The sequence below is a fragment of the Silene latifolia genome, chromosome 6, assembly GCF_048544455.1.
Source record: "Silene latifolia isolate original U9 population chromosome 6, ASM4854445v1, whole genome shotgun sequence".
In the NCBI taxonomy this organism is placed as follows: Eukaryota; Viridiplantae; Streptophyta; class Magnoliopsida; order Caryophyllales; family Caryophyllaceae; genus Silene; species Silene latifolia.
Window position 1 is genome coordinate 19023386 of NC_133531.1, and position 14007 is coordinate 19037392.

Genomic DNA, 14007 nt, shown 5'->3' on the forward strand with positions numbered 1-14007 from the left:
ACTAGGGCGTGAAGCCACTTCCGCAAGTGACTCCACTCAGCCGAGAACGCATCTCGAGAACCAAAGACAACCAATCACAATCACAGCCGTCACAATACAATTACGATATTAAACAATCAATCTCAACACATCAACAATCATCTCATTATGGGACTAATACTGAGTAGGAAATCCTACCTGGAAAGCAACACAATCAGACGGTCTCAACAGCTGTATTAAAATTCCTCTTCTACGAATCCTCCTCCTAACATATAATCACATAATTACTAACAATCACAAAACTAACACAAATCCCCAATTCCCAAAATTAGGGTTTAACCAACTCTAACGAAACAGTATAAAAATTATATGTAAAGCTTACCCTCGACACAAGGATCACAACGGTGTAAAAAACGATGAAATCCGACACCTCTAGCTCCGGGATTTGCTAATGATGCGATGACAAACAAACTACGTAACTCCTTTTCTCCTCACTTAGGTTTTAGAATAGATAAAAGAACTAAGAAAAGTGACGGACAACCTTTTATACTTATCTCGCATCATTTAACAAAACCCGACAAAACATCCCCCGTAAACCGGCTACTCGATCGAGTAGCTGAGGTACTCGATCGAGTGCCCCCTTACTCGATCGAGTATCAAGGTTACTCGATCGAGTACCCAACAGGTCAGAAACTATTTTTAAAACGCAACACACCCTTACTCGACAGAGTAAGGCCTACTCGATAGAGTACCCAGAGACTCATAAAACCGTAGTATTACAGTCTTCCCTCCTTAAAAAGAACTTCGTCCCCGAAGTTCAAACCATACTCAAAAACAAACATACTAACTCGATCAAGACACAACAACGTGACTAAGAACTCAAAACAAAACTCCAACCCAAACATGAACTCGTAACACCAACTCCACTAACTATTCCTACCTCCACAACATGGCTCACGATATCGTATCAACTCCATTATATCTCTCTCAACACTAACTCCATACACTACCAACTAGCTCCGTAATATATCATTCAGAGCCAATCCAATATCAAAATACCCATAACATCAAACGGAATGTTACATTCTACCACCCTTAAAAGGAACTTCGTCCTCGAAGTTTACTCAGACTCATAACATCATCCTCCAACTGTCAACACTATATAAAATATTCTCACACTTTGAAGCATCACACTACTACAAGCACGGCCATGGCCTTTTATAAGTATCATCCACAAAACAAATCCCTCCTTTACGCTACGCTAACACTCTACTTCCAATTATATTACAACATGCACCACCATGAAACTCTCTTTTATCGCATCCTACTCCTCTTATGACAAATGTTACGTCCTCGTAACTCACTAATACTAAATCCTAGCTATATCGTCTCATTATCCTCATCACCACCGCATGTCAAAGATAACCACCTATAATCTAAACACTGCCATGCATATATCCAAGGCTCTCTTACTTAAACATTTCTCATAACTCAACTCATTCGGCACACCCCTAACCTATACCATAAGGCTCGTAGCAAAATCACCATACTAACTCTCCATTATTACTGCAAAACAACATACCTCTCTATGTAAAGCACCTATCTCCCAAAAGCATAACTCACGATCCACACTCGTTACGTATACTCACACTAGATCCTCAAGTTATTTCCTTCATTACCGCAAAACTCAAACGTAACTTAACATGACACTAATTTCCCCAACACCCTACACTCACTGTCTCAACAAAGGATTATGAACCCCCTGCATCTTTCAGGTCATTACCACACATGTTTTACGAATCACTTGCCATTACCATGTCCACTAAAGCCTTATCTAGAACAAGATCAAAATTACTGTAACAACTTCTCACAACCGTGTCCCATCAACAGAATATCATTATACCATGACAACAATGAAAACATATACAACTCTATGTATATCATACTCTACCCTCATTCCCAACTTAACCTGGTAAAGAAAACATCAATAAACAAGACAACTGTCTATCTGCACAAACTGAAACTCGCAGGGAACAACATCAAACAAAACAACAATCTATGTATAATCTGGTATGTACTTTGAAACTCGAATCATAATCATCCCGCCTACTCCACCACAACCGGTGACGGCATCGCAACACCGCCAAAGAATGACCACACATACACGGTGCGAAAATACCCGCATCACAACACTAAATACCGTGCCCGGATCACCACCCGAGGCACCACAACCACATCGATAGTCATCACAACTTACACAATCCCATAAGCACTGACTCAACATAACTTCTCGAACAAGAAAAACTTACTCGAATCCACTTCACTAAATCACAATGCAACATATTATATGAATTAAACAGATAATAACCTCATGAATATCATCCCCTTACCATATCACAGATTAACATGTATCATGAATACATACAAGCTTAACTAGTCATGCCAAAACAGTCAAATTATTACCTTTTAAACATCATTCCATTATGCTATCGTATCCAACATGTATTACAGAACATTCAGATAACAACTTTATAATTATCACACCATACCACCTCTTGTGAGGTCAGAACCTCACACAAACATTTTTATATGACATAGACCCATAATCACATCCAACCAGTCAATCCGGATCACGTAAGTTACCACTCGATAAAGGTTACCTGTCGTCCGAGCTTAACTCATATGCCCCTCATAAAATATTTCCCCATTCGTATAACCATCACCTCATGCCGAGTATAACCATACCATTACTATTCGACTATTAGCACCCACCTCATCTAACCACATCTTATACTTCCTTACAACCATACATAACAATCCGGCCTCTACAAAATCAACCTCATTAGAATTGCTATCTTTCTTATCTATCATCACCCTTAACCACTAGTCACAAACCATACACTACCACTGTCCGGACATCCAACCTCTTACACTCATATCTAAACATCACGATTTCTTTCCTATCTTCGGTTAACATTCCAAATGACTATCATCAAATCCCTCAACAAAATTACCTCAACTTTATTCCCAATACTATCCTTAATTGTATCATCATCTAACTCTCCACCAAAAATCTCGTATCGTGCAAATACTCCACCAACTTCATACTCCCTTAATTCCTCGAAACTCGTGATTAATCATGTTGTTCCGAAGCCCCTGTATAATTATTAATTCAATTACTCTTGGTAGTATCATACATCCCGATGATTCCTTACTTTTTTTATCACATAACTCCGGTGAACATTTTTTTCTCAGCTTACTTTTATCCTTCTTTTCTCTTTATACTCAACAATTCCATTTAATATTTCAACTCCTTATTACTTCTACCTAACCCTTTAGTGCTCCAATTACCTTCTCATCGCTCCAAAACTCAAATCTCATTATTTCATATCAATATCATCTCACTCTTTCTTACCATGGATCTTCTCTTATTATGCTATCACTCACACTTGCCACTAATCTATCCATAAAATCGACGTTCACTGTTCAAACAACTGCATCTCCTTCGTACATCTCTAGAAATCAAAATTCATTTCATACCGTTAAATGCCCAAAGAAATCACACGTAGTTTCACCTCTTAATAAACCAAATCTTCCAAACTCACTCACTGTCTACAAATCCACCTCGCAACATGTCTCCATAAAGTTCACTATATACCACTCTTCTCAACCCCTTTAAAACGAACTTTCACTACATATCTTCTTGACCCACACGACTCCTAACCATCTCCTTCCATAATTCTTTACACATCTCAAGTTGCCACTATCCAATCCTTCCTTTAAATCTTTTCATTCTCACGTTCCTTAGACCCACATCATCCCTTACCCACTTTCACTTACTTTTACATTACCCAACACGCAATCATATTACTCATCTCGTCTCACAAAACCTGTTCTATATCTCAATTAAGCCATAACGATCTTCCTTTTCTTTTTCCACTATCTATCACAACCACATATAACTCATGTCCTCCCCATCGAACTCACACTCATCATAGGTGTCACTCTTTACATCATAAGATTGGGTAACTTACGCTTCAGGACCAACACAAACGTAAAACAGTGCATAAAGAAGTAATATAACAGCTTTGAATTAAACATAATATGCAACGAACGTCAAAAGATAAGCATAGGACCCAAAAAGGGGGTCACTAGATCGTACGATAGCCACTCGATCGAGTAAGTGACTTACTCGATCGAGTAGGTGAAGATCAGAAGCACGTAAAACAAATTACCAGGGCCACTCGATCGAGTAACTGGCGTACTCGATCGAGTTCCCCCCTACTCGATCGAGTACCAAGGCTACTCGATCGAGTACCTACGCATTTCTCAGCACTGTCCAGTTTTCGTAAAATAGTCGTAACTCACTCATTTCTTGGTCGTTTTGGGCGTGTGACCTATCGTTAGAATCGTAAAAGAACAAGCTATCACCTCCAATTGGAATCACATTAAAATCATTTATGCACCTCAAGTTATAACAGTTTAAAGACAACCTCTTTATAATCGAAAAAAAAAACATAACTACTTGATCTTACTTCCAAACAACTTAAACGACAACAAGGTAAACAAAAACAACTCAATACTCATGAAACCAGTAGCCCCAATCACATATTACTATTTTCAAAAGCAAAGCAACAACATTCATCATGCACTACCCACATGCTTTTATTCTATAGCCTTTCGTAAGACAAAACATACTCATACATTACAAATCCTATTCCATGTTACTAATACATCAATATTACAAATACACTTCGTCACCTAAACATATTCATAATCACAAAATTCGTATTCTCATGCTATTGCCACTCCATCTTTTCCAATCAATTCATCCATTTCAACCACATTCTTCATACAACATGTACATATGAACAATAGTAGGCATGTATATGAAATCATTATATAAAATTACACAAACAAAATTACGTATAATCAAATCACATATGAACTACTCCCTTTTTCCACCACATTACTCATCATTCTCATACACTTTTCTAACAATTCCAACCCACATTGTAAACCAACTATCATGCAACATGCTTTCAATCAACAACATACGAAATCACATCATCACCATGTTTTCTACACATACCTCATTCTCCACATACATACATCCACTGATTCCTGCCACACATCACTATACAAATACACAGTTCACAAGATAACCACACAGCAATCCCGACTCATATCCCATGGTGACCGGTTCAAAATTGTAGGGCGAGTTCGCGACTTTAGGACGTCTCCCAAGCCTTTGCATTAGCGCCTACAACTTTTACCCCGGGTTCATTTTAATTGACTCCCTAGATTCATTAGATTCATTGGTTACAGGTTTCAGGATCGTCTCTTTGATACCATTTGTAACACCCCCATACTCCAAGTGCCTTACCAGGACCACTCAGGTATAAGGATGCTACCATCTCGGTTACCCGAGGCAATGATATTCATAAGACAATAAAGAAACATATTTAAAAGTAAATAGTTTACGTGATTACATGATCAAAACCCAAAACTGATAAACTGAAATACAACATTCTCAGACAGTCTACTGCTAAAACTATCAAAGCTATAAAACACCGTCTGACACAGCGGAAGACTTCTAACTGCCACGTGATGACTCATCCCAGCTATCCCATACGCGTCATATCATACCTGCTCAATAACTGCTCACCACCCCCGAATGGATCACCACAGTTTTTAAAACATTTAAACGGGGTCAGTACTAATCACACAGTTTTTATATATATATCAACAATACGATAACCAGATATCTCACACCGTCACACACACAATCACACCAGTCCCATTAATCTCAATCACCGACTGTCCACTAGACCAGCCCTGCCAGTGGGAGACCGCAGCCGTACCCACCAAATCCCCGCTCCTCATATTGAGCGATTTCCCTGTTCATTAATGTGCACATCCCCTTCCGTGGCGGGTTCCACGAAGGGCGAAACTAGGGCGTGAAGCCACTCCCGCAAGTGACTCCACTCAGCCGAGAACGCATCTCGAGAACCAAAGACAACCAATCACAATCACAGCCGTCACAATACAATTACGATATTAAACAATCAATCTCAACACATCAACAATCATCTCATTATGGGACTAATACTGAGTAGGAAATCCTACCTGGAAAGCAACACAATCAGACGGTCTCAACAGCTGTATTAAAATTCCTCTTCTACGAATCCTCCTCCTAACATATAATCACATAATTACTAACAATCACAAAACTAACACAAATCCCCAATTCCCAAAATTAGGGTTTAACCAACTCTAACGAAACAGTCTAAAAATTATATGTAAAGCTTACCCTCGACACAAGGATCACAACGGTGTAAAGAACGATGAAATCCGACACCTCTAGCTCCGGGATTTGCTAATGATGCGATGACAAACAAACTACGTAACTCCTTTTCTCCTCACTTAGGTTTTAGAATAGATAAAAGAACTAAGAAAAGTGACGGACAGCCTTTTATACTTATCTCGCATCATTTAACAAAACCCGACAAAACATCCCTCGTAAACCGGCTACTCGATCGAGTAGCTGAGGTACTCGATCGAGTGCCCCCTTACTCGATCGAGTATCAAGGTTACTCGATCGAGTATCAAGGTTACTCGATCGAGTACCCAACAGGTCAGAAACTATTTTTAAAACACAACACACCCTTACTCGACAGAGTAAGGCCTACTCGATAGAGTACCCAGAGACTCATAAAACCGTAGTGTTACACCGATCCTTCCAGAGCCGCGTCAATTTGCGGTGTGAGAGTAAGGGGGAGCATGAAAGATACGTCTCCCGTAAAAAAATTAAGATGAACGCCAAGAAGGTCTATCTTAAGGATGACGAAGCGCGGGCCATGAGCATGTTCGAGGCGATGAAGGATGGCACTCCGAAGGGGTGGATGCCTCCGACGCAGATCGTCCTTCAAGACGAGCCGCTTTGTCACGTCGGCCTCATACCGGCCCTCGGCCAGGGTGAGTAGGGTCGGTGTGAGGCCCCTCTTTGCTTTTATGCTTCGATGTTTTAGCCCCGGTTTACTTCTTTTGCTTAACTCCTGCTTTGTTTCTTTTGCAGATCGATTTGGCCGGGATCTGTCTGTCTCCATCCTCAAGAAGTTGGGACTTGACCAGGACGGGAAAGTTGTTGAGCTGCATCCTAAGGCCGCGCCACGTGATCGCAGACCGGCCCCGCACGAACTTATGGAGCAGGCGATGAAGGCAATGGATATGGCGGCGACTCAAGCGGAGATTGGCGGTAACGTGCCGCGCCGGAGACCAAAGACAACGTCTACGGCGGCTACGGCGTCAACTCCAACTCAATATACAATCCCCGTAGTCCAAAAGGAGCAGGTGGTCGTCGATGTTGAAGAGGAGGTCACCGTTGTGGAGGGTTCTCCTCCTTCAAATAAGAGAAAAGAGGCAACGCCTGCTGCTGCTGCTGTTACCGAGGCCGGGAAAGAAAAGGGGCCAGCCGACCCTCTATCCAAGAAGGCTAAGACTGGTACGGATCTAACCCATGGCTCGGATTTAGCAGGTTCTTTAGGCATTCCTGATGACAGGCTTTCTGATATGTCAATGAATGTTGACATGGATGCTTTGTCTGGGTTTTTTATAGATCCGTCGTCGCCGGCTGTCGTTCTCACTGAACGGCAATTGGGGAAGCAGCCTGTGCAGACGTGCGATAAAAATGTCACCGCCGACTCCTCATCCCAGAAGGCTTCCTGTGTTCAGCTCAGGGAGGACGACGTAAAGTTGGCCAAAAGGCTGGTGAGGTGGGCTGAACTAGCCGGCACTCAGCTTATCGAGCAAGAAAAGCTTATGGCTCAATCTTCCCCTGCGCTCGAACGGCTTAGGCTTGAGCTTGCCGCTGCTAAGAAGGAGGCCGCGTCGACGAAGAAAGATTTCCTGGCCACCATGAAGGACTTCCTCGCTGAGCAAAAGCTTAAGGAGGATGCTGAGAAGGTGGTCCTGGCCGAGAAAGCCAAGGTTCAGTCTGCGTTGGCTGATGCCGCTAAGCTGCGGGAGGAGAAGGACAAGCTTGAGGGCGGCTATAAGACCATGGTTGAGCAGAGGGGAAGATGGAAGGACCTGCATGGCGCCGAGGCGAAGGAGCATAAGAACACAAAGGCTATCCTTGCTCAGAGGGAGAAGGATATTGAGAAGCTGAAAACCGTCATCATCCCTGACATGTGTGCCCGGTACCGGGACCAAGCTGAAGATGCTACCATGGATGCGATCAAAGAGCTCCTTCCTGAAGGTACCTTCCCGTGGCAAGATTTTGACCGGCTTCTTGATGAGAAGGCGGCTGCTGCGGAGGCCAAGGCTGCGGATGAGGCGAAGGCTGCTCAGGAAGCTGAGGCCAAGGCGGCCCGGGATGTTAAGGTGAAGGAGGCCAGGGAGGAGGCTGAGAGGGCAATGGCAGGTGAAGCTGCCAAGTCGTTTTCTGGGCCGCCCACTGTTGGTAACGCTGCTACTGCTGCCGGTGGTGAGCAGCAACAAGCATAGGGAGACGGGCGGTCGTCACCAGATTCACCCGGCCCTTCGGATAGCTTCAGCTGTTCGGGGGCCAACTATTGAGCCTTTCCTCCCTGCCATCCTTTTGGCTCAAGTCTGAATGTTGTAATCTTTTGTTGTACCTTTTGTTTTTGTTAAACTTTGGTAGGTTGTGTTTAGGCTATCCCTATGGGGACGGCCGTCGACTTTGTTTTGCCTCACCTGTAAACATTTTAATGAAGTTTTGTTTATTTGCCTTCGGCTTGGCCGAGGCTTTGATCTTATCCTCCATTCATTTGTCTTCTTACGTTTTTAAACATATTGAGCGCTTTTTCGTTTTACCTTCGGCTTGGCCGAGGCAGTATCTCAACTGTACTTAAACCGTTTTTAAACATGTTGGCATGTCGGTCGCTTCCTCTTCCACTCCCGGTCTTAGCCGAGGCGGTCAGATTTGCGCTTCCCAACTGCTGTTGTGAACATGTTAGCGTATCGGTCGATTTTCCCCGTCACTCCCGGCTTTGGCCGAGGCAATCGAGGTTACGGCTCGACAGCGTTCGTATCTATAGACATATTGATCGCTTCCTCTGCCACTCCCGGATTGGACGGGGCAGTCAGATTTGCGTTCTCAACTGTACTTATACGTTCTTAAGCATGTTGGTCGCTTTCGCGAGTATCAACCGCATTTGTAGTGACTGACGTGGCGTCTAATAAGCATGTTGGTCGCTTTCGCGAGTATCAACTGCCATTGCGATGACTGCCCGGCCTTGGCCGTGGCGTCTACCTTGGTACGACTACGGAGGGGACAAGCATTTCGATGGAAAACTTGGATCATTCTTCATAAGGTATAATCATGCGTTGGGGTGCCCACAACGGTCTCGGGCACCTCCGCCGTTATACGAAATATTTCCTAAGGTTGTCTGTGTTCCAATGGCTCATTAGAGGAACACCCTCCATGTCTGTCAGCCGGTATGTCCCCGGCCTCATTTCTTCAACCACCTTCTAGGGTCCCTCCCAGTTGGCCGTCATTTTACCATGGATGTTTACTTTGTTGGTCGCGGCCGACTTTCTCAGGACTAAATCTCCTACTCTCAAGTCCCTTTTGTGGACCCTACGGTTGTAGGCTCTTCTCATTCGGTTTTGATATACTGCCAAGTTGAGTCGTGCCGTATCTCGACTTTCTTCGACCAGTCAGGGAGGCTCTCGGCCTTCTTCATTTTATTTGGGTTAAAGGTTTGCGTTCGAATGTCGGCACCGGCCGCTTCAATTCGCGTGACGGCCTCGGACCCATAGACTAGGTGGAATGGACTGTACCCCGTTGCTTCTTTCTCCGTGGTTCGAAGGGACCACAGGACGCCGGGTAGTTCATCAGCCCATCTTCCCTTTAGATCTTCAACCTTCTTCTTCAACCCGTTCAGTATTGTTTTATTAGCTGCCTCCGCCTGCCCGTTGCTTTGAGGGTGGCAGACGGAGGAGTATGCAAACTTGATACCGAGCTCTTCCAACCAATTCATCACCATGTCGCTCCAAAACTCTCGGCCGTGGTCAAATACAATGACTTGGGGTAGCCCAAAACGTGTTATGATGTTCTCCCAAATCACCTTTCTAACGGCCGCCGTGGTTTTGGCAGGTACCGCGACAGCCTCGACCCATTTGGTGAAGTAGTCAACGGCGACAATTAGGTACTTCCTTCCTCCGGAGGCCGTCGGAAATGGTCCTAATAAATCCATCCCCCACTGTGCAAATGGTAGGAGACTAAGTACTGGTTGCAGGTCTCGGGAAGGTGCATGTATCACCGGAGCATGCATCTGACAATTCTTGCACTTCTTGGTTTTTGCTCGGAATCTTTCAAAGCATGGTAGGCCGAAGTAGCCGGCTCGGAGAGCTTTGTGGGCTAGCGTTCTCGCCCCCATGTGGTGTCCGCAGATGCCTTCGTGAATCTCTGTCAGTATAAGCTCCGCGTCGGCTGGGCCGACACATTTCAAGAGTGGTCTTATCACGGACCTTCTGTATAATTCTCCTTCGAACACTAAGTACCTCGCGGCTAGACCTGGCAAAAGCAACCCGACCCGATTGACCCGACCCGAACTACATCACCCGAATGTGACCCGAAAACCCGAATTGACCCGACCCAACCCGAACATGACCCGAGCTTCCTTGACCCGTACTGGCCCGACCCGAAAATGACCCGATCCAGAACCACTAAACCCGAAAATGACCCGACAAAATATAACTCTAATTGAACCGAAAAGACTTGAAATGACTATTTCTCTATTATTCATTGACCCGAAAATGACCCGACCCAAAATGACCCGACCCGCTTGACCCGAAACAGACCCGACAACAAACCCGAAATAGACCCGAAACCCGAAAAGACCCATCCCGACTCGAATTAACCCGAACTCAACGAGAAACCCGAATTGACCCGGCCCGAATTGGCCCGACCCGAACCCGACCCGTTGACCCGTTTTGCCAGGTCTACTCGCGGCGATCCTTCTTATCTTCTGAGAGAGACTGCGGTCCTCCGGTAACTCTTTTGTCAGCTTGTATTTCATTATCGGAGTCATCTACGTCGTCTCGGCTTCGATGTCGCCCACCATGCCGACGGTCTCAGTGATGCTTTTAGCATTTCTGATATCCACCAGCACGGTTCGACTGACATTCTTGGTGCTTGAATTGACAAGTTTTGAGAGAGCGTCGGCTCGGTTGTTCTCAGACCTGGGGATGCACTGTATTTGGAAAGATTTCAATTTTGAGGTGTCAGCTTTTACCCTCTCCAGATACCTTATCATCCCGTCGTCTCGAGTCTCATACTCTCCTCGGATTTGATTAGTCACTAAGAGTGAGTCTGTCTTTAACACAATATGCTCCGCTCCGGCAGCTCTAGCTAACTCGACTCCGGTTATCACCGCCTCATATTCGGATTCGTTATTTGAGGCCGAGAAGGTAAACTTCAAGGCGTACTCAAACTCGTCCCCGTTAGGGCTGGTGATAAGGATGCCGGCTCCTGAGCTGTTTGCCGTGGAGGATCCGTCGGTATACACTTCCCACACGCCGGGATGTGATTCTTATTGATATGTGCACTCGGCCAGGAAGTCTGCAAGCGCTTGCCCCTTTATCGAAGGCCTTGGCTTGTATTGAATGCCAAAGCCGGAGAGCTCCACTGTCCATTTGATAAGTCTGCCGGATTTTTCGAACTTTTCTAATGCTTTCTCCAATGGCTGGTCGGTTAAGACCGTCACGGGATGTGCGTCGAAGTAGGGTTTTAGCTTTCTTGCGGCAACGACGACGGCAAAGGCCGCTTTTTCAATCAGTGGGTAATTTCTTTCGGCGGCCAGCAGTGTATGGCTGATAAAGTAAATTGGGTATTGCTGCTTGTTTTCTTCCCTGACGATTACGGCACTGATCGTGGCCGAGGTAACTGCTAAGTATAGATATAACGTCTCCCCCAGCGTCGTCCTGGACAGGGTCGGCAGTGTCAGAAGGTGAGCTTTCAGTTGCCTGAAAGCTGTGCTCTGTTGCTCCCCCCAGCTATAGTTTTTATTCCCCTTCAGCACTGTAAAGAACGGAGTGCTCTTGTCGGCCGACCGAGAGATAAAGCGGGCAAGAGCCGCCATCCTCCCTGTCAGCGTCATAACCTCTTTTCGATTTCTCGGCTCCGGCAGGTCTAGTATTGCTTGGACTTTTTCTGGATTGGCATCAATTCCCCTGGCGCTGACAAGCACGCCGAGGAACTTGCCGGCCCGGACACCGAAGCTACATTTCTTTGGGTTGAGCTTCATTGAATATTTCCTTAGTGAACAAAATGTCTCGCTTAAATCGGCCAAGTGCTCGCTGTCAGACTTGCTTTTTACAATAGCGTCGTCGACGTAAGCCTCGATGTTTCGCCCTTTTTGATTTTGGAACACCTTGTCCACCAACCTAGTGTAAGTTGCGCCAGCGTTCTTCAAACCGAACGGCATCATTTTATACATGTATGTGCCGTGAATGGTGATGAATGCGCACTTAGGCATGTCTTCCTCGGCCATGAATACCTGATGATACCCTGAGAAGGCGTCTAGCAGGCTCAGCATAGTATAGCCTGCTGTGGCGTCAATTAAACTATCTATTCGAGGCAAGGGATAACAATCTTTAGGGCACGCTTTATTAAGATTGGTAAAATCAACACACATCCTCCACGCCCCTGATGACTTCCTCACCATTACAACATTTGCTAGCCACTCAGGGTAAGTACAAGGCATGATAAAGCCCGCCTCTAATAATTTGTCTACTTCGGCTTTGATGGCCTCATCCTTCTCGGCCGAGGAGTTCCTCATCTTCTGCTTGACAGGGCGAGCGGTGGAGAGTACGTTCAGCTTGTGAACGATCACCTCCCGGCTCACGCCTGGCATCTCGCCGCCGAGTATGCGAAGACATCTTTGTTCTTCCTCGGCAGGGTCTAGGAGATCGGCTCGAATTTTGGCTCCAGGTCGGCACCGATAGTTACGGTGCGCTCTGGGTCAATTTCCACTTCCTCGGTCTGGGCTCCTTCGACCATGCCGACGTTAGTATTCATCGGATCGCCCTCCTGCTGTAAGGATGTTCTCTTCCCTTTCTCTGATTTCTTCGCCACTTTGAGGGATTGCATGTTACACCCTCTGGCAGATACTTGGATATTGACTACTTCGTCTCTTTCGTCCTTTGAGACGAGCTTTTGTGCTTCCCCCCAGTCTGAGACATACATCAATGTCCGCTTGGCCGAACATCACAACATCGGCCTCGCTCAAAGTGACCCGGCCTATGAGAACATTGTAGGCAGATGAACCATCGATAACCACGAACTCAGATAAAACATTTTTAGCCGCGTCCGCTTGGCCGAACATCACCGGCAGTCTGATTGACCCCAGGGGTACCAGGCCGGCCCCAGAGAAGCTGTATAGCGGGTTAGTGCAGGGGCTCAGGTCTCCAATCTTCAGACCGAGATTAAGAAAGCACTCCCTGAACATGATGTTCGTGTATGCGCCTGTGTCAATCAGGCACCTTTTGACCAAGTGGTTGGCTATATCTAGGTGGACTACGATCGGGTCGCTGTGCGGGGCGACGACTCCTTCGTAGTCCTTCTTTCCGATGGTTATATCGGGGACGGTGGAAGCGGAGATCGCTGTTTTGGGCACAAAGTTGATGGCTTGGTATAGCTCATTTAGGTGCCGTTTGTGCCCATTAGCTGACCCACCGTTCTCGTTTCCTCCGATGACAACCTGGATCACTCCCATCCGCCGGAATACCGATTTTCTATTCGCCCGTCGGAGCTTGTTTCTGGGCCTCCAGCTACATACTTGCTGAGGGTCCCCTTTCGGATTAGCTCCTCGATGGCGTTCCTCAGATGCCGACAGTTGTCGGTCTTATGGCCGGTTTGGCCGTGGTATTCGCAAAACTGGCTAAGGTCACCGTCCCCCCTCGCCTTGGGGGGCCTTGCCCATTTCTGCCCTTCATTCTTGCTTAGGGCAAAGACCTCGGCCAGTGATTTGACTAGGGGGGTGAGACTGCTGTACCGCT

The 14007-nt window shown here is 45.8% G+C and overlaps 1 protein-coding gene across 1 annotated transcript in view; it reads right to left on the reverse strand.

Moving 5' to 3' along the window:
• Positions 1–6117: 6117 nt before the first annotated feature.
• LOC141586483 (uncharacterized) overlaps positions 6118–14007 on the reverse strand; it is a 192039-nt gene continuing 184149 nt past the window's right edge. Inside the window, exon 6 of the mRNA XM_074407734.1 lies at positions 6118–6175. Within this exon, the coding sequence (XP_074263835.1) occupies positions 6147–6175 (29 nt within the window). The 3' untranslated portion in view covers positions 6118–6146. The remainder of the gene's footprint in view (positions 6176–14007) is intronic.